The following is a 26152-nucleotide window of genomic DNA, read 5'->3' as shown; positions in this document are numbered from 1 at the left end:
ACCCATGCGCACAAATTGGCCACCCAAGACTGATCTTATTTTGAATAGAGTAAATGTGTATTGTTTTAGTAATGTTATTTTATGAAAATTTGTATTCAAAAATATTATACTTTAAATTATTATTTATAACTTATATTAATTCAACTAAGATCCACTTATTACAATAAAAGTCAGAAAGTTATTAATAAAATAATTTATCTTATTATGAACTAATATATAAATAATATTTTTCATGAATTATCAAAATGTAGTCCTTTTGATAAACATTGACATTGGTATTTTAATTTTTAACTATTATTTTCAAGAGACAGTCATATGCATCTAATTTAATTGCTAGTATCTAGTGTAATGAGTATTTGTATATAACTAAATATAAAAATAATGTATCATAAATAGAAAGCTTTATCTGTGATGTAGCATTCTTACTTATTGAATGACTAAATATATTTTAAATAATTAATTTATAGAAATTTGTTAATTTAAAATATTTTTGTTTAGTTGTATAAATTAGGTTAAGTTATTAAAATAATAGCTACATCAAAGTTTCTCTCTATTTATAATGCAATTTGGATACCTTTTTTTAAAAATTTTAATTAGTTAAGTTGTGTTAACACAATTTTTTGTTTAAATTAATAATTATGCAACAAATAATAATACTAATAAAATACCTCTTATTAATTTACCTAGATTTATTTTAATAATTATTTGTAACTTAAAAAAACAATTTAAAGACTAATATTTTCACCAATCATTTATATCAGTGGTCGGCGGCCCGCTTTAAATTTTTTTTTTTTGATAAATAATTTGGAATATAACATTTTTATTTTTATCTGGCCCGCGAACTCTTATTAATTTATGAATGTGGCCCAGGAGTCCAAAAAGGATGCCAACCACTAATTTATATCATTATTTTTTAGACATGATTTTTAAAACATTTTGAATTTATTTGAGCTATTTACTAGACATTTGAAAATTTTGATTTATGATTAAATTGTTAAAAAAAGTTGAAAATGAATTACAAAGTTCCTCATAAGTTATTTTTACGGCAATTAAAAATGAAATTACTTAACGAGTTACAAGCATTTTAAAGTTTTAATATTTTATTTAACCATAACTCACTTAAAAATTAAGATATTAATTTGATAATAGGTAAATTTACTCTAATATTAAAGCTAACATCATAAAATGTGTTCTGCTGAATGAAAATTTGCTATGATCTACATTAGTAAGACAGAGACAACACATGCGGGTATAATGTCTTCTTAACTAACAACTTTTTTAAGTGTTAGAAGTAGTAATTTTGACAAAATTGGATATTCGCTTATCATTAATTTAAAAGACTTCTTTATATAAACTTATATACTAGGGGTGGTGGCTGATACTGCTTTTAAATTAGTGTATATAATAAAATAGGGGGGACTTACTACGAAAAAAAAGGCTAATACTCAGCTTATTGATGCACAATTTAAAAAAAATCATTTACAAATTTAACAATAAATTAACAAAATTTTACAAAAAAAATCCATTTTGTTAGATAAGTGTTTTAAAAATTATATCATGTATAGGAAATGTTAAAATAAATATTTGTTGAAAATCTAAGTGCTTACTGACTACTATCATCAACATTTAAATAATAATAAAAACAATTTAAAAATGATTGGCGTAAAAATTTCTACTTTGCATAACTTTATTTTTGTTTTTTTTTCTGATAGCGTTTATAAGTACTGGGAGCTATCAACTCTTTAAAATATATTTTTGTAGAAAAACCTTCGAAATTTAAGATTCCAGATTTTTTACTAGGTGTAATCTATATTCTATAACACACTAGAACATTAGGTATTGACTATTGTAAGATCAATACATGTATTCATCTTTTCGCTCTGCAGAATTTAAAAATATAGGTATTTTAACAGAGAAACCAAAAGAAGGAACCCGTACATTTGAGAAAAATTATAATTCAAAACTAAAAGACTATAAATATTAAATTATTGTTTATTTTTCATAACCTATGAACAATTTGGGTAGTACAGCCGTACAGGTTTATATTTGAAGTGGTCGAGTAATTGGTAAGTTTTTACTAGGTATTTTACCACCTCATTTTAAATCGAGTCCGGCATCTCTAGACCTCTAGTTGTGATAATAAACTGATAATGAGAATAATTCTGAATGAAGTATTCTCTTGTGGCGGATAACGGTTAATAAAAATAATACCTAGTAGTTTCTACTTTTTAACATTTTTTGACTGCTCTCTGTAGGTAGTTTTCCCTAGTGCTTATAGATAAACCACCGAGAAGATTAAAGAAAGACCTCTTAAATTTAAGATCTTTATACGTATGCAAATATCATATAATATAGGTAGGTAGATAATACATCAATTTTTTTTTACACGTAAGTAATAAAATATCTTATTATCGTTGATTTTAAATAGGTAGTAGTATTTACAATACAATTTCAAACATAATCTTTCATACATATATGAAATAAAATCGATTCATTATACATATATATCACTGAATTTACTGTCTAGCGTCTCATCAGTGTCTGCAAAGTGGAATTTACAAAAATACAAAACATAAATTTATCTTCCTAAAAACCTCTAAAGTATAGATAAATACAAGAGTTTAATGACCTCAGCTCAGACTACATCAAATTTAAAGATTAGAACCGCATAATATACATTATATTATATTATTTATGTATAACTATGCAAGCACCTACTACATACCGTTAACCGTCTACAGATATCTTAAATTTGACGATTGTCATTTTGCTTTTATCAATTCAATTTAAAAAAGAAGTACGTACAAATATGCAATATATTATTTTAAACGTTATTGATAGGTATACAATTAGCAAGCAGTCACAAGAATTCGATCAAAATAATAATCAACTCCATTATCGCCGAAAAACATATAAATACCTGGTTTACGATGAGCTACCTATATGTAATAGTGAGCTTATGATTCCTTAAACATGATTTTTAATGATCGGTACCTTAAAGTTTATTTGAATTATTAAATTAATCAATTTTTCAAACATTCTAGCATAAGTATTATTGAGCTCCAACAATAAATTGGACGTTTTTTATTGCAGTATACGAAAAAAAAAGTATAGTTACTCGGGTAGTGGGGCCTGGAAATATTACTATATTTAAAGGAAAATTTTATAGGCAACTTCATATACACGCGGGACATTTTCGTAGTCGTAAATGATCATTATAGTTTCTACTGTTTATAGTGAGCACTGTTAGTATAGATATGGGTATTAATATTATTAAAATAAATTGTAATTTTGTAAACTAATGAAGTGCTATTTTTCGAATTCGAATGTCATCAATCTATTAAATAATCATGACAAAATTTCTTCATAAAAAAAAAAAAATAATGTATTATTTTTCGTTCAAACGGCCGATTCTAATTTTTCCGATAGCAGTATTTACGTCAAAATGCTTACTTAATTTTAACTGTGAAAATAATAATCAACTTCTCCCTAATATTTAAAATTGATTGGATGGTCTAATCACAATTTAGATTCTGAGTGAATGTATTGATTTTACAAATATACAATGATGTGTGTGTTTTTTTATTGAGAATGTGTATACAAATTATTGTAGAAAAATGCTTTGATTTTCAACTTCAATATATTTTTTGGAAAATAATAAGTGAATTTAGTTAGTACTTTTGGGAGATAAAAATTAAAATTATCAGTACTTTTTAAAATTGAGAGTTTGTATTACGCATAATCAGTTTTTGACAAAATCAATTTTTCTATTTTTTTATAATTCAAAAACAAAATAAATAACCGTATACTGTATAGGTATTTAAACAGTTGAAAATTTCATCAAATGTTTATAAAATCATTTTTTATAAATTTAAATTTTTAAAAATTTTATTTTCTTTGAGTTATTTATATATAGACATTTGAGTTTAGTATTCAATTATTTTTAGTTTTTTTCATGAAATAATAGATATACAAACATTCATAAAAAATTTGTTGTCCGTTCAATAGCTTGCAAATTTAATAGAAGATTATTTTTAATTTTTTTAAGATATTTAAAAATGTAAAAATGTTTAGGTAAATTAATTTTATAGCATTTGAAGTTTACATTTTTACAAAATTCGTCAAAATCACGAAACTCTGTAAATCATTTTTAGTTTAATTTAAAATTTATAAAATAGGGAACTCTTATTCTGCTGGTACCTTGTCTTTGAGTGGGTTTCTGAAATATATGTGTTAGATTTAATGAATGGATTGGTTTTAAAATGATGTGTGTGCTTATTTTTGTGTTATTTAATCATTTAAGGAGAAGTAAAAATGCTTTAAATTTTTTATGTTAAAGCCATAATTATTACAGAATAATTTCAAACAGTTCATAGTCTTCAGGACAGTGTAGCTTATATAAATATTTATTGTAAGGCCTATATTTTTTGAAATATATATCTAAAATATCTTGGGATTTAATGTTATGAGATAATATCCCATGGTAATTGGTATATATATTATTTTCAGAGTAGTAATATCTGGGTCCATAGTCAATCGCATGATGCGTCTCATTCTCATAATCGAAAATAACCATTATTAATCTACATTGTTCTTAAACTATAAAAAAAAATAAAATTTTAAAATGTTGAGAGAGCTGTTATCCATGCTTTGAAAGGGGTAGGTAATCCTTCAAGATCCAGGTTAGGGCCCTAACTATGCATAATATGATTTATTTCAGGGGTCGGAAATTCAATTTTATGACGGTCCAGAGACTTTGAAACAAAATTTTCGAGGGCCAGAAAAACTTAAATATTAATTAATTGTTGTGTTATCGTGACTATTATTGTAAACATCAATAAAAGATAAACGCCATAGTAATCTCCAAATATATCATACAAATATACAATTAGATCAAATATTTATTATGTGTAGAAAAGCAGCATAAAAAAAAATAATAATATCTCAGATATATTGCCGATCTCTGATATAATTGATACTTTAGAGGGGCCAGATCCCAAAAGTAGAATAATATATAATTCTGTATCTATAGATAAATATATATATAAAAATCGACGCGTCATGTCAGCCTCTATTTCTAAGGATATTTCATAATATATTTATATTATTAAAAATAACAAACCTCACTAAATTATTATTGATAAATCCGATAAATTTAGCACATAATGTTCCTCGAAAGTTGTAATGATAGAAACTAAAACATACAATTTATTAATATTTACATTTAACATGATAACGAAAAATAACAATTTTAGTCGTATGAAATTTTTGCTATTACGCGATTTGTTACTATTTGTATCACGTCTTAATCATACCGTTTTGAGGTACATTGATATTGACTTACGATAAGTATCAATTGTATATTATGATATAATACAGGTATGTGATTTTTTTTGGAAAAAAATTAGTTCAACCTCCAACATATCGTACTAGGTACTCTTAGTGATATATTTAAAGTATAAAATATCCTTAGATATATTATTAGGTATAAACTGACATAACATCTTTGGCTAATGATCGTTTTGTATATGCATTTATCGTTAAATTTAAATTTAATACATTCATTACATATTATTATTATTATACAACGACCTACTTTAAATTTTTGATTATAATGTATTCACTTGATAAATATACGATTATTAGGTTATATCGTACCGATATAATACTCCGTTTTTTTTTCATTTAACAATACAATAAACCAATCGATTCTTCTTGAATACATCATCGGCTGTAATAATAATAGCCAATAGGTAACCTAAAGACTAAACGTGTGTAATAATAATCATTATTGTTTATGAATATTGTCGTACTTATAAGACAAGGCATAATTTACGTACCTATCTATGATTTCTCCGGTAGAAATTATAATGGATTTATAGTATATGAAATCACGAAATTCCGTTTAAATTTTATTATTTTAATTTTAAGAGATTTACTCGACTTTATATTATCTATGTATTTTACTTACTTTGTATAAATTATATAAAAGTAATAAAATAAATGAAATATTGTGACCGAAATAATTGCCTTTAATATATTCTCGCATCATACAATATTACTGTAATATAATAAATAATAATTAATAATAATAATCATCAGAAATGCGCCTACTAGAGTATAATATTATATACCAAACTAAAGAAAAACAACCTTTACGGAACAAACAACACCTATAGGTTAGGTATGGAATTTTTTTTTTATATTTCAGGAACATTGTAACATACATTAAATGTTGCAGTGTTTAAATTATTTGATTAATGATGTCCTAGGGAAATCGGTTATATGCACGAGTCGTTGCAAAATAATGTGCAATACATTGAAACGGCCGGTGTTAGTTTTTATTTTAAAAACAAAGTTTTGAATTAGAACTTCTTAAAACATATGATTATTAATCATCAATAATATCGTATATTATTATAAACATATTATTGTATTATCTATGAGGAGGTAAGGATAGCAGATAGTAGACCTGTACCTATTTCATAATATATATGTACAATAATGTGTGTATCGTATATTGATTTAATGAAGGTCGATATTAATATTTTATTATAATTCTATGTTATTATATTGTATTTTTCTATCTTGTCATCAAGGCCAAGGATATGAAGGAACATATATATATATATAGAAATTAAGTTGAAATCATAAACAACGTTGGGAATTATAAATTAATTATAAAGTTAGCGGCGTTATCTAACTCTGCCCGGGTCTAAAATTAATTCGTCTAATCATCATTTTCCGTTTGAAAAATTTAGTACAGTATACCTATGGGGAAACCCCGTAAAAATCGGTTCATCCGTTTCGAATCATTTCCCACATAGTTCGACACATATCTGTGATTTTTTTTATGCAGTATTACATCGTAGGTATGGTACGTTTAAAAATCGTGGCATACACGATTTGAATACCTCTCATTTTCGAAACCCAAGATAAATACCTAATAATAAGAACAATACAAATAATAACAATAATAATGACAAAAAAAAGACAAATAATTGCAATAAAGTCAATTTTTCAGAGTTATGTTGTAGACGATATTTTTTGTCATATTATTAGTGGAAGCACGTACCTACCACATTGTTATGCGTGTCTATTACCCTAGAACATTATGTGATATACCTATAATTATTGACCGCGAGTAAAGCAAGGCTTTTTCAAATAAATCCCTGCCATTTTTAGACATTTTCGTCGGGATTTAAACTGTACTGGCAATTGAAGTTTTCTGAAGTCGAATGGCATGTTAGAGGACCTCATTGGAATTATCGCTATGAAAATGTCTTTATAACTTTAGGGCTATATGGCTGTCAGAATTATTGCCACTACATATTTTTGTTCTGCCGCATAGTTTTGATGGATTAAGGTTACGCAGTAGACAAATAGTAGAACTTTTGTACAAAAACATAGCTAATGGGTGGCACACCAATGGAAGGTTCTAATTAGCTCAGAAACCCAGTAGGATAATATTGACTGTTTGCAGTGGCGTGTCCAGCACAAAACAATTGGGTAGGCCAGTTTTGTTCTGTAGTGTGCAAGTGTGTTCATAACTATTAGGGAAGATTTGTCCTATCACATGGGATATGAGTATGATATAATAATATTAAATAATAAATATTACTAATGGTAATAGTAGGTAACATTTTTATTTTTGATAAATAAAAAACCAAACAGTCAAATAAAAATTGGGTAGGCCCGAGCCTAATCAGCCTACCTTGTAAACACGACACTGACTGTTTACTTTTGATCGAGTGGATTTGTATAATGTTGACATTCCTAGTAGATTGCCTAGTAGCTATACTGCAGTTGTTTATTGCTTGTTTATATTATAATTCCTATGTACAGTCCTCTAGCACTCATAGTTGTTGTGATCAAGTGATGATATTGGGAAATACACTTGCTGCGAGATGGTTAACCGTAGTAACAGTTTTATAAAAATCTGGCGTAAACGTGAGCGTAATGTTGAAGGTTTTTAGGGAATTTTTCTTTCCCAAATTTGCAAAAGCGATTTTCCTGTAGATCCCGTTGTGTCATTATCGTCTAAAAGAATACTCTCGTATTTGTGGTGAGATTACTTTTTTGAACATACCTCTTAGAAGGTCTATAACATTAGTGCATTATCATTATTTAGCTTAAAATACTGAATGTTTTCTTTTATATTATAATATTATATATTATACTTTTTAATTTCTATAACGAGTTTATCTACATGTTTCAAATTTGTATTAATATAACATCATGCCATGCAAACAAATTCATGTGTAATAAATAATTATACTATTTACACTGTACTTTTAAGTTTAAATCGATAAAAATTTACAAGGTTTTTTTAAAATTATTACCAGAAATGTGTTTAAGGGTGGCGGTGGCCGGTGGAATTTAATGTATATTCCTTCTATTATGTTTTTTTTATACAGGTATAATAAATTATTAGGAATGTAATTAGTTATTATTTTATTAGTTATTACTTATTTGACTTTGAAGGTTTTAATTTTAATCCCGGAAATAGATGATCCACTATTATTATAAGTCACAACATCGATATAACTTGTACATCAGTATTTTATTAGATTATATACTTAGTTTTATAGTTTCAATAAATCACGACCTACATTTTCTGCAATTAAATTGGTAACAAAAATATTGCATTATGTTAAAATAAATCATTTCTCCTTTGTAATATACGTGACGGTAAAATTGTGATATAAATATATAATGTCTATTTTATACTATAATAATATGAGTATATGACTGGTACTTATTACTTATTATAAAATATTATATAGCCATTGGGTGAATTTTCCTTATTCTTACATTATTAGTGGAGCAAGTACCTTTGTGTACCTATTACAATAACTTGTGTACAATTTTTATTCTTATAAGTAATATACTAATATGTAAGCATTGAATAAATTGTATTAAGATGTAGAAGTTGCTCAATTGTTCAAACATTTGTTATCTTGGTCTCAGTCTCATACAATTATATATTTAAAAATAATATTATTATGACACGACAAAAACACTCGTCATGCAAATCAGTCATAAATGACTGTTAGGTGCCTACCTACGTGATTTTTAAACAAAAACATTTGTTACAAAAATAAAACAGAACACCGTTTTTGAGGCATCATAATAGGTACCTATAGTGTACAAAAATTATTATTTATATAATGTTTATTACCTATATGGTTTTCGATAATTTAAAAGTTAAAACAAAATTTTTAAATAAACCAGTTTCATCGATTTTCGTTTGAAGTGAATAACAAATTGATTATACATATCTAAACTTGTATAAATTAAATAAATTGTATATTATTTATGTGATATAGCCGATATAGGTAGTAGGTATAGATACAATTAAAAACATTTTTTAATAAGAAAATATAAAACAATAGGTAACAAAATATATCATATCATTTCACATTTGCGACAATAGGTATTATTTCTTAACATCTAACTCAAATGTAACTATATTGTTTATTAATTGAATACCTATTCAATAATTAATGAAAATTATTAATGTTTAAAATGTTTTATCAATGTTAAGTGCAGTTAATTTGATAAATAATAAATTGATAAACCTACTGGTTACTGATAATGAATATGATCTATTAATATAAATATTAAATATTTGATTTATAATATTATTGTGTCTACAAATGTATAAATTTCGATATCAATTTATTACAATATTATAACGTATATCATATAGGTGCGTAATCCATCAGAGTATTATAATTTATAATGCGTGGTTTAGTAGTTATGATGATGGTTATCCAATTTACTATTTTTTTAAATTAGGTACGTCTCACTTAGGTACAGGTTTTGATTAAATTAAGTTTTAATTTTATAATAATAGGCACTTATATTATATCGGTTAAACCATATTAATGCAGGTAGGTATTTACTAAATTTCCAATATACAATTAGCATTGTATAGTATATATACCTACTTTAACTTATAACTTTTAAGTGCATGTTATGTTATTTTAATAAATACATACTATGATAATGGAATGTGATCATACATTTTAATATATAATATAATATAAGTAAATTATTAAACAGGCTATAAAATTAATCGTCATTTAAAAAAAAACACTATAGAAGAACGAAGAACACTAGGTATCTTGTTTATAGGTATGTTAGACTATCGAAACTTGTTCATAAAGATAATTACAAACAGTAATTATAAAGTAAAATAATTTAATCAATTTACATAATAATTATTACTATGACGTAGAAAATGTGAATACAAAATTATTGTCATAGTAAAAATAACTATAGTCATTGTAATAGTTCATATTATCAGAACTTAAATAGAACCAGATTTAAGCATAATCAATTACAAATGAATTTTAACGTCTTGCAATTTTATTATTTTACCTAAATTAATTATTCCAATACAATAATAAGTAAAAAAAAACGGAGAAATTACATAAAATATGAATTCTGGGTCAGCTGAACCCTCAAACCTCTAAGAGTTCAATACCAAAAAGGCATAGGATACATTTAAAACCACTATTTCTGTGGTACCCATAAATAAACTATTGACCGTTTTGGTTTTTCTGACGCTACTAGGCCTAGGCGCCTATACTTCCTATAAAGACATAAAGTATATGATCAGATTTTTAAGACCTTGAATCAATTACTATCGTTACGTGTAAGGAAAATATGGCAGTAAACTGCAGCTGTAGCAGAATTAGACAGTTAAATTTAAATTTTCTATTTTGAAACAGGTTTTTGCTCGAGGCATTATTGAAGATTATAATTTGATGTTGCATATACATACATACACATATTTTATTTTTACCAAAAACAGATTTACCTGTAGACCTATATCTCAATGTATTCGAAGAGTTGAGTTTATAAAAAAAGTAAATGATGTAAAAATATAAAAAAGGAAGCCTTCGATAAAGCAATACAAATGCTTTCGTCACTTTCTCTAAAAATAAATTAAGAGTTAATAAACCTAAGATAAGTGTCGACTGTCGATATAAAACGTGCGTGTTGCGTGCAACCATCTACCTATACAAATATATTATATGCATACGTATAGAACTAATTGGTACGTGTCATGTCAATGTATATTTTAAAATCTTATACATTAGTTGAATAAAAAGTTGGGTTTTTGATTTGTTAAAAATAACTATTTGTGCTTTTATATTTCTAAAAATATATTAAACAATTAAATTATTATTATTATGTAAATTTATAGTATGATGCATATAATAATAATTTTGATTTAAGTTTTATATTTTTTTTTTATTGAGAACTGAAGCATTGGATGGAACTAAAATTATATTTATTTATACTTGGACAAATTCCTAATAAAAAATATGTAAAAAATATTACTTATAAAAAAAAATTACATTTATAACTAAGACAATAATACGAGTATTACTTATGTTTAATATTATACTTAGTATATACTTAAGAATTATATTTTCGAACATTTAAGATTTTTTTTTACCATTTAAAGAATGTTCTGTGGTGGCACAAACTTAAAATAATAAGCCTTAAAGATGTGAAATCAATGATGGCAGTTAGATCGAAATTTATCAATATAAGATTTTGTAGGATTATAAGTTGTAATAATACGTAATAAAATTGATACTGAGTTTAGTTGCACAAGGTATTTTTGACCGGTTACGGACTTTAAAAATAGCTATAAATTCGACAAACAATAATTGACTGTTCTAAATAGTTTTAATAAATAGGTTAACATGTACTTTAAAGGTAACAAAATGCACTAAATAAAGTAAATTACTCACAATGACTTATTAGTAAAGTAATAAACTCATAGTCTTTTAGACCGCGGTTAGGTTAGGACTCATGGCGGGTTAAGCGGGTTAAGCAGCGAGGTGAGATTAAGTCACTGGAATAATAAAAAATTATAAAATAGGTAAATCGAGGATATTAATGAATTATAAGTATAATATTTTTCTAATTAAAATAGTACCAGTTATCGGTTTTTAATTATGTAATTATTTAATATTTAACTATAGGCTTACTCGTACAAATTGGTACAATTATTTAAATTGTAAATTTAAAATCAAAATAAATATAGATAAGGTGAATTATTATGCTATCAAAATTTAATAAACTATAAAGATACTTGCTTTGCCCACAATTTTATTCATTTTTTAAACAATTTCTTTTTATTTATTAACAAATTAATTTTTATTAGGTATACACTGTAATTTAAATATTTCGACCCGGAGGCACTTAACACAAATCTTTAATAATATATAATATAGCATTTATTACGTACATGGGGTTGGTTACGTGTATTTATTACAAAAGAACTTATCTAGATTCTATTGATTTAAAAAAAATTATATAATAATAATAAGCGTAGTGCTTCGCACACGTACGCAGCTGTGAACAGATTATGCTTATATCAGTTAATTTATAGATTCTTTAATTTTTCTGGGACATGAGACAAAAATAACCACTTACTCCTATCCCCTTCCAACAAAAATCTAATATTTTAATTATTATTATTAATATTATAATTAATTATGCTTAATAACATGATTTATTCAAAGTAGTATATTTATCACGGACATAGTAGAAAATTCAGATTCTCGAACACGTGTTTCTGCATTATGTTAGTTATTCAAGTGGTAGTGACGAATAAAATCTAAAATTGTTATTTTTCCGAATACTGCTCGCAGATATTAATTACAGCATAATTGAACAAAATTTTTTTTTTATCAAAATCTCGGTTTTTAAAAATAGTTATATCGAATCGATTATATCATCCACAATGAGATTCGAATAGTGTTGTATAGACTACGATTTGTAGTCCGCGGTAAAAGAATGTGCGTAGTTTAGTACCTATTTGCTTTAAAAAATGTACATCGATGCAAAGTCAAATTTTAACAAAAACAATGTGTGTACGGAGTACGGGTACCTATACTAGAACCTGGTCTTTGCGGAAGGTATTCGAATATTACGATTAAAAAAAAAAAACGACAACTGTATTCGAGTTTATTTCAAAAAAAAAAATTCAGTCATCCGCTCAACGCGCCGCACACTGTCGACGGGTTGACAACCGCGACGACGAGTCGCGACGATTATTTCGACGACGTACTACATACGAATACAAAAACAAAAAAAAAAAAAACTACTCAAAATGCACCAAATAAAATCATAACAATAACGATATATTATACGCGCACGAAAAAACTACTAAAAATGCACCGAATAATATCGTATCGTGCGGACACGAGACACGCGATCGTGTGCGTTGTACCTACTGCTGTAATACAACAACAACAATTATTGCAGTACCACATAAGACGAATTATTATTTTTCTTACGTATATACGCGCGTCTAGTCGTCGCGAAGTGCATCATCGTATTACACACACACATAATATATAACAATCATATAATATATATCTACCTACGCGAGCACATGACAAGATTCGCAATGAACTTGTACCGCACTCGTTCGTCCCCCCCCCCCAGGAGGGGGTCATCGCGCGCGCGATATTTAGACAGTCTGGCGTCTGCGGCGGTGGGGGTATTTGGCGGCGCGCGCGTGCGGTCCGTGTCCGTCTCGTCCAGTCGGTGGTACACGCGGTCTGTGCCGGTCCAACTCCCCTGCGACACGCGCGCCTCGCGTGTTTTCCCTCAAAATTCGATATAAAATCGCCAACGGATCAGAGTCGCGGCCGTACATCATCATCGGTTCTTCTCATCACGCCGCCCCGCACGACACACGACGTCGTGTATAATATTATTATAATATACGCACGGGCAGTTGTCATATTATATTATTATTATTATTATTATTATTATGCTACACCGTAACGCGGCGGCGATCGGAATAATTATGGTAAATTCGAAAATTTCGCGTCCAAGCGCGTGTCGTCGCACCCGCATCACCGCTGTTCCGTGTCATCGTTTTTAGTTTTTTTCGACTTTTTTCTCCGCCTCCCCGACGGGTCTTTTTTTTTTTTTTTTTTTTTGGCATTTTTTTCCCGCCCGAAATCGTCTCGCAACAACACGTAACGCAACACTATCACATTGCGACGGTTTATATTATTATATAATATTATCATGAGTCCGAAAACGTCGGTCCGGACGCCGACGGCCAAGTGGCCACTGATCGTGGCGCTGTCCGTCATGTCGGCCGCCATCCTCGTGGCCGCGATCGCGTGGACGGCAACCGGCCATCTGCAAGGGACGTCCACCGAACGTTTCGACGGCACGGTCACCGAATTGGTCATCGCCGTAAACGACACGGTCGCCACTGACTTCGACGACGTTTCGCAATCCGGTAAGTACCTCTATACCTACGTGGGCCTATAATATAGCACTTATATATCTGTGTAATTGTCTTATGCCCACTTGACGATAAGTTGGTACCCATAAACGATTATGAACGAGAAGACTAATTATTATTGCACCGGTACAAATAATAATAATAAAACGTTAACACTTACTGTGCAAACGGTATGTTTAATTCAATTCAAATGTGTAAGCAAATCGAATTAAACAATATTATATTTACCGTGTATGCCCTACGAGATCGATTTTATGATTACGATCGCACTAGTTTTTATAATTATTATTGTGCATATTTATAAATAATTTTTTCCGAGAATATAAAAAAATAACTGTATAAAGTAAAATAAAACTGTTTTTATTTTCATAAAAAATTTAATAGATGAAAACCATACTTAGTTTATTTTATTTCTTTGAATATTATGCTTTTATATTTTTAAAACATTTTGAAAATTATGTACACATATTTTACTTTTGCCGTAGGCGTTATAATATGGTTTCGAGAGTCATATCTTAAAGAAGAAAACCACTACAGAAGTTATATACTTATAGCTATTTAAAAAATTAATTTGAACTAAATTATACTCAATAAACGTAGGTGTAATGAGTCGCACTCATCTTATAGTTGGCTGAGAAGTTGTTTAAATGTATGTTAATAATGAAAGCATTTTTTCTTATAGAACTGTTTCTAATAAGAAAAAAATAAATATAGCACCTATTTTACATAATAATAAGTTGGATTTATCATAGTAAAATATTATCTTGAATCTTCCATTAAATAATATAATAATATGCCTACCTATACACGGTTTATTAATTGATGATTTTAACGAGTCATGTGAATAATGATTTAATAATTGCACATTTTATTTTTAAAAAGTCCATTAATTTTTGACTAATTTGTATAAATTAAGCACTTATTGTTTAGTTTTTAATATATTTTTTGAGCTGAAGAAATGTGATGAATAAAATCTGTTACTACGATAAAAAATATTATTCACTTCTGATTTCAAGATATAATTTGTTATATCACTCATTTAAATTACTGGTTTATTAAGTAATTAAAATTTATACCTAGGATTTGATAAAAAAAAAGCTTATAGATTGCTTGGATTTTAGTTCCCTAGTAAAAAAATACGTATTATTCTAAAGAAAAATTAAATAGTTCATTATGTATTCAACATACAATTTGTTCGTAAGATGATGTATTATATTGTTAGGTAGGTATAGTATTTTTTAAATAACATTAAAAAAAATATTGCCAAAAACGTAATTATTGTATTCTTAGATTTATAATTTATGGTTACATAATGCTGTTATGACCTAAATGAATAACCAATATAATACAAGTACATAACTACACGTATGATCTATGTTTATAAATTTAGAATAATTATATAATATAATAACATTATTACATTACATTATACATAATTTAAATAACTTAATGAACTACTTAATAAAAATATAAACCTATTTATTCTTAAAATTGAATAAGAAAGTTACAATAAAATGATAAATATTGTAATAGGTACGTATTAGTTCATAACAGTCATAACTAATAAGTAATAAGTATTAACATTTTTCATGAAATTGCATGCAAAATACTACAAAATAAGTTACACAATTATATTTATAAATCAATTGTAAGTACCGCATAATTAAAATAATTAATTAATTTGTTGATAAAGATTGCTCTAAAATCTTGTAATTATAGTAATAGCAGTAGTAATAATAATAATAATAATAATAATAATAATAATAACTATAAAAATTGTGATGTTTATTTCTTTTAATAATTGAAAAAAAATTAACACTTCATTAAAATTATTGATTTTGAATTGATGTAGGTATTAAGTATTATGTACCTATATAATATTATTCTAAATAAATATATTTTTTTTATATATAATATGTTGAAAAAAAAACACTATTTTTTATTTGGTTTTATATTTTTATAAACGGCACGTAAAATATTGAACACGAAAATAGTTATATTGGTAAATCTTTAAGTATTATTATTGTTAAAAAATTGTTTGATTTCAAAAGAAGATATGTTATTATTTTATTTATGAGCACTTTTACTAATAGTGGATATGTGCATAAAATATTTATTCTTTGACAATAGCTATAATTGACAATTATAAATAAATATGTTTATAGAAAATGATGACGCTTACCTTTGTTGGACTGTTCTGCAGACCTTGACAGTAATCTTTAGGAACATTTGCAAATAATATTCCAACTGATTCGGAAACTTTTTTTGTTGTAAAATTGTATTTTTATCCTGGCTTAGAGCCATACATATCGAATCATTTCTCGTAGACATTTCATCGATGAAATGTTGATGTACTATTTTCACTATTTTAAATCCTTTCACTACCATTAATTTGATAATTAAAAAATAATTTGTTACTAATTGTTGGAATTAACTTTCAAATAGTTAGGTACGATTTAACGGTTTATTAAAAACTTATTTTAGTTAATCGTTAAAAAAAAACAATATTAATTAATACAGAGTGATCTAGATTTTAAAAGATCTGATAAAAGCTATTTCCGCCTTATATGTTTTAATTATCGTACCTAATATGTCATTAATAATAGATTAATTATTATTTATTATGATACATGTATATAGCTTTATTAATTAAGAAATACACAGTTTAACTGTACCTATCTATTACTTACATAATGTCATCTCTCGTGCATACTCGTATCGTAGAAATTAAATAGAATTAAATTACATCACAAGATCAACAAAACATATGAAGCGTTTATGACATAAAATATATTTTGATTCTACATTTTAATGTTGACTCGTAATTTATTAGTTTTGTAGAAAGTAAAATTATATTTTGTACATGATGTATGTATTATATTTATTATGTTTTCAACACATCTTCTGGGTTATGCAAATATTAATATTTTTTTGCAGTTTTTATTTACAATGATGTATCGCGTCGACAAATTTGTTTAGTCTGATTATCCGACACTGAATGTAGTTGTAATAGACAACTAGGAGACGTAGGCGTGGCTTGCATGGCCGCTAAATAATATCGTTTTATGAACAAACTGTTTCCATTCAATAAGCAGACACAGCACACTAAGTTTAAGTGTATATCTAGTTGTAAATATATTATATCGAATTGGCAAAGGATAATAGGTATGTTTTATTTATAAAATATTCTTATGGTAATCAAAGTTGTATAGAATAGTTTTATGTTAATATTTGAATTGCTATTGGTAATATACACTATCTTAAGCAGTTGTTTTATTTAATATTTCAATACGAGTTCATAAAAAAAAAAACATCTGTGGTTTTATTTCCAGATTGTTATAAAATGTTTATAATTATTATTATTTCTAACAATAATGAAAAATACTAAAATTATTTTTGTGCTAAAAACTTATTTAGAAGTAATTTAATTTAAAAAAAATAAATCAAAAATAATAAACCTTAATGAAAAATAACTATTAAATTTACACCATTGTACTTTTATTTTTATCTATATAAAATACCTAGATTTTTGTCTTATTTAATTTTCTTATAATTCACACTTCCACCCTCACCCCTATAACACTATCGAATACTTAAAAGTTTAGATCAAAATAACATAAATAATTACCTTATTATTTACATTTTGTAAAACTATATAAAATTATAATTAGTAACCTTTCATCTTAAAATAATATATTTTTTCTTTGCGCTGTACTAATAAACATAACCCAAAATTACTATTATATTAATTACAAAAAAATGTCCATCTATTCATTAATGTATAATTATTTTATTTTATAATGTTTAAATTTCAGTGGTTAGTATTTTATCGATATTGTTATTGACACCAACCTCTAATGTTACTTTATAACTATACATTTAGTACGTGTTATAATAGTATTTTTTCTGTGCAGAAAATCAATAGGCAATAATTTTTTAAAAAATAAAAATATAAAAATGTATTTTAAATAAATGGTTTTAAATGTAGATACTATAAAATGTTTAAAAGTAGTAAAAAATGATAGAACAGCTATAAAAAGAGAAAAAAAAGTTACAGTATGATATTAAATTAAATGATGAAAATAAAATAACATCGCGTGAAGCCTTGATGGTAATGTATACTAATAGTAATAAGAGTTATACATTATAAGTCTAATAATATATTTAAATATAGTTAAATAATTCAATAATCAAAATATTTGTTATAATTAGTTATTTAAAACTTTTAAGAGTATAATAATAAAAATAATGGGGTGTTTATGTATAAACTAAAATTGATGAGTTATGGATTATAAATATCTTGATATCATAACTCTTAAGTCCATCACAATATGTACTTCACAGATTTTTATAATTCCAAACATGTCAATAGTAAGTTGATAACTAAGAGTTGGTTCTTAATTATTTTCGAATTGGTTGTCTATAGGTAACATACGAATCGGTGCTTTCAAGCTTTTATAATAATATACAATTTTGTTAAATTAACTTTTCAAATTATTATGATATATTCAATCAGTATTTAAAACCATTAACCACGAAGAGTTTTTTATTTTTCTTACTTAACATCACTTCCATTAGTGCTTCCATTTTAATGCAAGTGCTTATATTTCAATAAATATAATATGTGTGACTATAGGTTGGTTGTCACAAGACTTACGAGTTACGAGAAATAAACATAACCAATTTACTGGATACAAAATTATATTTATAAGCTCTCCCAAACATCGTAAAACCTAATAAAATATTATAAGATTATCGATATTTACATATTTTGTAACAGTTGTAGACTAGCTGATAAGTAATTTTTTTGGGAACGAATTTTTATACTTTATTTGATCCGGGAACCAATTCCGTATTACCCAAGTAAGTTACACACGGTTTTAGATAATTGTTACTATTAAGAGAAAACTGTTTTTTAGTTTATAGACAATAATATACATGAATAACGTATTTAACATAGGGGCAAAATTATGCATTATTATGCAGTTGCATGTTGCATTGCAAATTGCAATTAATAAAAGTTGTTTTATGTCATTCGAAATTAGTATGAAATGGGGATCTTGGCCCTTGGGACGAAAGTCGTATGCAGTTAAATTTATGTTCGTACGATAAATTAACTAAAAAAATACGATTAAAGTACGGCTTGGTGTAGACATTTGGACTGTAGTTGGGTTTTATTTTTGTATGAGAGTGGTTACATTGATATATTGCAAAAATTTAAGAGACTTCATCATAGAACCTACGTAACAACTAACAATTAAGTCAGCATCTACATAATTAGGAAAATTGTATTATTGCTATTTAGGAAATACAATTTGGAATTCTTTTTTTATCCAATATAGGAGTCAACATTGATAAAGGAGATAGAACTTTTTTGTTTGACAAAAGCATAATTGATATAATAAGACAACATTCGTTTAATTGTGATGAACGATTCGCTATTTATGTAAAACCAGTTAAAACGGTACAAGTTATTTCTATCGTTATCAAGAATATAATAATATAATATATAATTATATAATTACCTATAGCGTCGAGATATAATTCCAAGTTCTAGGTTAATATTAAAAATTCTATTATAATTGATAATATTATATTATTACGTAAACAGAGGCTTATCAATGAAATCATTTTACGCATTATTATACGTAGGTATTATTATGTAAATTATTTAGATTTTCACATAAAAATATATGTTTATTATAATTATTATAATTATTTTTTTTTTAATAATAATATTTTTCGTTTTAATCTTCGTATAATACCATTTCAGCGCACTTAATTTATTTTTAATATTTTTTTTCACCCTCGCAATTTTCTACATTCAGTAAATCCATTATATTAATATTATAGCTTTATAATTTTCAATATACATCATTTATACATAATTTTTTTTTTTTAATAACAATTACGGGTCCACACCATATGTCGAACACCACTCAAACGGTAGTAGCTGTACTGTGTGAGAAATACGTTCACCGAAAGAGCTACTAAAACATATTTATGTCCAGTGTGTTATAAATGTATAACAGTATTACTTTCGTGACTGCATCTGCGTGAGGTAGGGACATTGCATATTATACCTACGCGCCATATAACACACTATACGGCACACCGGCACTGCGTTTATATACGTTTGCGGCTGTCAACGCAAAGTCAGCGGATTGCTGACGCTGAACGACGGCCCCAAACGTATTATGCACACGAATGCAATTTGCGGTGGCGAATTTTTTCCTTCGACCCATAATTTAATTAAATATATACAACACTATTTATATATACAGGATGATTCGTGAACACGGCTACAGTAGTTTTCGTTATTTTTTTTTTTTATTGAATTAGAACTTTGAAAAACCTATATTATTATAATAAATATATAACACATTTTTACAAAAAATATGTATGGTATATAATTGTGTACTATTTTGTAGTGATTTAAAATTTGTTTCATTGACGTTTTTATAAAATTGTACTTATTTTAAGTTTAGATGATGTGCGGGGTAAAATATCTAGAGGCATGTACCCCGCAAACGTTGTAGACCGCCCGTCCTCTGCTCATAAAAAACTTTAAATTGTTATTAATAATAGTAATAATAATAATTTATTCAGTATTCAATATTTTTTTTATACGGCACATATTTTAATAAAATATCTTTGCTTCTGAAACTAAAATTATAAGTTCTTGTTAAAAAAAAATTGTATTTTTTTATGTGGAAATGTTGTGTTACATTAATATAAAATACTTATAGAGCTGTATAAAAGCATATTTCCTTCAAAAACTCTACAATTTACTTGGGAAATTTTTGCAGCCAGTCAAATTATTCACCCCGTATACGTATATATACACGTATATAATATTAAATAAAAAAATAAAATATTTTCACTGTGAATTCAAACAGATTTGCATTTCGTGCGTGTACCTGACATATTATTATTATTGCTTTAGTGGATAGAATTGGATATGTTTTCATGACAGTAAAAAAAAAACGTATGTCGGTTTCATTGACAGTTTGACGATGGTATACGACGTAAACTATGTCTTGTTAATATTTCTTCACGAAGATGCGATCGGTGCAGTGTTATTTAATGTTTTCTATTTCGAGTTTTCTCTTCTGATGTGTGACAATGAAATGGTTTTAACGATCACCGCCGATGACTTCAAATATTTCACAGCAACTTTGGAAAATACCTGCTAACTAGAAAGACTAGACGAAAAAAATTCTGGTGATACAAAAATATAAAATTAATTATACATACGGTTAAAATAAATAGGTATTAAATTATTATATATCAAATATTTAATTGATAATAAAAATGTAAAAATTGTTTCATAAATTTTCTATTAAAATTTTAAAAGTAAAAGTATAACTGTTTATTAACTTAGTCATTTATACTTATGTTATTGTTATCGTTTTCTAACTAACTTAAGGTATACAAGTATTACCTATCCAAAATTATCGATATTGAATGTTTTAAATTTTATTTTATTTCTGTGGACAATTTAAACAAAGCAGAAGGTACATTTTTAAATTTAAATTGGAAGTAGAATTTTTGAATTAAAAAATATATTTATTATCATCATAATATAGTTACAAATATTACTCATGGACATATATAGCGAAATAGAGGAAATGATTATTATAGGTATATTAGTATACTAGGTTTAATAAGTATACTAACTTTTAATGATATTTTTTATTTGTATCTATTGAAATGGAAAAATAATTAATTAGAATCTCACCACACATCGTAAATAATTTACTGGCAATAGTATAAGGAACATGTTGGTTTTATTTAAAATGGAAATAAATATTATTTTTAGTTCGAAACTAATTTAAAATAATTTAATTAAAATTGTGTTTTTTATTATAAAGTCAAGAATAAATAAGATGTATTATTAATATAATCAACTTTTAATTTTATGTATTTATGTCTGGCTGTTTGTACGTAAAACATACCGAAAACAAGGTAACAATAATTATTTTATTCAAAAGATCTAAAAGTAAAGTAATTATTATTGGACCCGCACAAACAATACACAAGAAAATAATTAGTTTTGTAGTACGATGCAGTCACAAAAAGGTTATGCTTATTCTCAAGTGTTAAAAATTAAAATGTATTATTTAAATCAAATGATAAAATAACACAATACGCATAGGTTATGTTGTTTATTGTGTATGATGTCTGCAGTAGGTTCCGCTTATACTTAAATTGTCGTCATTGATAATAATATGTTATACATATATATTACTTTATTATATATTGTTTTGATACAGTCTACATTAAGAGAGTACAATAATTACACTCGCCATAACTAAATGCTAATTTAGAGATTGATTTTATAATTAACTTTTATCAAACGAAAATATTAGAACATACATACCTACCTATATGGCATACTCATATCGAATGTATTGAATCTTTTCAACAGTGAGTCACAGAACATTATACACATCACTATATGATTATTATTATCCACTTGCGACTTGCACACTGCAACCCCATACGAGCTGATCATGTATATATATATATATATATTGGACTTAAGTTTATGTGTTATACTTGCATTTTTCTTTTTGTAACTGCAGACTCGTTAGTTATTAGAAAAATATATATTTTTTTTTAGACAGTGATAAAGCTTTAAAAGTTTCATACAACCTATCTATCCATTGATTTTAATTCGAGTCTACAGTTTGTACTTTGGAGATGCCATTATTTTCAATCTTTTCTGTAGTCAATAGTTATAGTAGTTACTAGTTTTATAAAACGTAGGGAAAACTACCGATAACATACTGTGGAAATATTTTTATATTACTGCAGACACTCTTTTAACTGGTCTTCGGTTTGTATAATTGTTTTTCAAATGTGTATTGATCGAATAACTTATTTTACAAATCGCACGTTCATAAACTTTAAAATTTATAGAAATACTTTTATATGTAGTTATAAAAACATAAGATACTGAATAAAACGAAATACAACTGTTAAAATAAGTGAATACTATTGTTTATATTTGATGTGACAATGTGCTATAAAGCGTTTTCAGAAAAATATTAATATCGATGTATCGCAAATATTTTATTCTTTAAATAACAAAAGTTACCCCTATTTTACTATTGACGAACAGGGCCAAAAATATGCTTCTTATTAATTATTAATATACTTGTGATAAGTATTTATGAAAAAAATTAACTGTTTATAGAATGATATTCATTCGTAGTTATGGCTTTATTTTACAGAGCTAGATGCAGTATGAATTAAAAATAGTCGAATTTCAGATGACATACAATGTCTATGTCTATACCTACCTAACCCATGGGGAGTAGTCTAAAAGTTATTATTTATACACAGAAGTCTTACATATGACTGTAATTTGTTCACGTCAATGATTAATGGTCAACAATGTAAAATGGACCGAAAAGAATAAAAAAAAACAGCGGGAGCTGTACAGACAAAACAACAGGTTTCATTAATTGTTTGGGGTTATAATACGCGGTAGGTAGTAAACAAACGGATACGAGTTTACCCCGTGCACAGATGATGATACACAGACAGGGGGAATATTTCGTAAAATATATAATATTATGTATGAGCGACCGTTGAAAGAACATAAATCATATAGTCAGAAATTCAAGAAATAATATAATATTTTACTTTGTAATGAACGTCGTGTGTGAAGAAAGTCGTTTTCAAAAAAAGTTATTTCAATTTAATTTGTTGTATACTACTCTTTATTATTATATGAGCATTGAGTTATTCACTGGCTATGAATATGGGTTTTTTTTTTATTTTTTTTTAAAACCAACGTTACAATTTATGTAACAAACTCACAACCACATCCGGCCGATGTAGAATAGAAACTTGAAACTTTGTATGCTTACAACTCGATTTTTCTCATTAGTTAGTTTTTTTCTATTTTATTTACTTAATAATGTTGTGAATACGTGTAGTACACATTTTGTTTGCCTACTTTTAGCAAAATGTGATATTTATGCTTAATAATAACAATATTATAAATATTCAAATATTCACAGTACATTTTTAAAATGATTAGGTATATATTATATATTTCCTATGGTTAAAAAAATATGAAATTCTTAAATCGTTTAGAGGGCGTAAACAATATTTTTTTATTATACTGTTATTTTAATAATAAAAAAAATCAAAAAAGTCGAATATAGAAAACCTGTAAGACAATTAAAAATGAATATAACCAAATAAAATTATGTTTTTAAATATAATGTAGAGTATTATATTTTTAATAAATTTATCTCTGCGAAAGAAAATTGTATTATATAAGTCACTCAGCGTATACAGTATTTTGTAATATATACTTAAAAAATTTAAATTAAAAATACAATTTAAAACAATTTTGTTTTTTATGAATAAATATATAATCAGATTATTTGATATGTCGTAAAATACAAATAAAATATTTTTAAAACTTAACAGAAATTTAGGTCATTCAATAATATCCATACTTTGACAACTCTCTATTTCTTTTATTAACTTATTCATAAACGTAGACAGACAGTAAGTTACCATTGTGTTCATGAATATATTTTACTGTAGAAATAATAATAATAATAAAAAAAAATGGTACTAATCTCTTAAATTATTGTATTTTTGACATTTATTTACTTAAGTAATACCATTTATCATAATGACAACGATTTGCGTATAACGTCATTTTTTTTATGTAATTCAGTTGAATCAATATTTTCAATAAGTACTGTGAAAATACGAAATACTAAAAGAAATAAAAAAATGTAATTTATTAAAATAAATAAATAAAAATCAATAGGTATATTATAGTAATAACTAAATAATAGCATTATAATATTATTCACGATTTTACTCATGGAACAATTTGGGTTTGTGTTTGTGAACATTTGCACAAATTTACTATTCATATTTCCTGGTAAAATAATTTTATTTATACGTACATTTATATCTATGTTTTTAGTACATATGCGATTTGTCTATATTAATAAACAATAAATACTTTGGTACAATTATAATTTCAATATTTTTTTATACATGATCATATTAAATCTGTAATACAAAATATAAAGTTATAACGTACTTAAATATAATATGTCCAAAGAATCTTTAGAGCACATATTTTATGAATCATCGCACATTTATAATGTCAATTGTCAATATTAAGAATGTTTATAGATTATATTTTACAATATTATATAAAGATTTATTTTCTTGATTATTAACTGTTCATTAATAATTTAAATCGAGATTATACATTATACATGATTTTATACCTATATTTTTAGATACATACAGCGATTAGTTCAATAAACACTTTTTATAGATTTAAAACTAATTTTATATCTAACACATTTAAGCTTGTTTATATATATTATATATGCATATTATTTTTTTTTTTTTTTTATCTAAGCAATATTATTACACTAAGTTAGTATAGGTATCTAGTTTTATATGACATATGTACCTATTACACATACACTAGTATTTATAGAATAATGTTTAATGAGTAATCACAGTATAGTTCTTATCTCCGAGTTCTAAATTACATACGTACATAAATTATTATACTCTCATATTATGCTGAGTTGTATAAAAAATTGATTAGCTTAATGGTTCACTAAAATTTAATGGACCAATTATGGACCTCTAAATCACTTTTAAGGGACTGTTAGCTCTCACAGTCTCACTACCTATTGATTGATTAAGAGTTTATTAATAGTTTATGCAAACCAAAATTAGACTTTGCCTCCTCTAAATTAACCATTCGGTACTACAATTGTAGGGACTGTAGCATATCATTATACCATTATTATTATATTATATTATAAAAGAAAAATATGACTATTT

At 26.0% G+C, this 26152-nt stretch overlaps 1 protein-coding gene across 1 annotated transcript in view; it reads left to right on the top strand.

The window, feature by feature from the left end:
• The first annotated feature begins 13565 nt into the window (after positions 1–13565).
• The window catches only part of LOC132920562 (A disintegrin and metalloproteinase with thrombospondin motifs 20-like), an 89552-nt gene continuing 76965 nt past the window's right edge, over positions 13566–26152 (top strand). The window contains exon 1 of the mRNA XM_060983045.1: positions 13566–14293. Coding sequence (XP_060839028.1) covers positions 14074–14293 — 220 coding nt within the window. The 5' untranslated portion in view covers positions 13566–14073. The remainder of the gene's footprint in view (positions 14294–26152) is intronic.

This window comes from Rhopalosiphum padi, chromosome 2 (genome assembly GCF_020882245.1).
Source record: "Rhopalosiphum padi isolate XX-2018 chromosome 2, ASM2088224v1, whole genome shotgun sequence".
NCBI lineage: Eukaryota > Metazoa > Arthropoda > Insecta > Hemiptera > Aphididae > Rhopalosiphum > Rhopalosiphum padi.
This window is presented reverse-complemented; position numbering and strand designations above follow the sequence as displayed.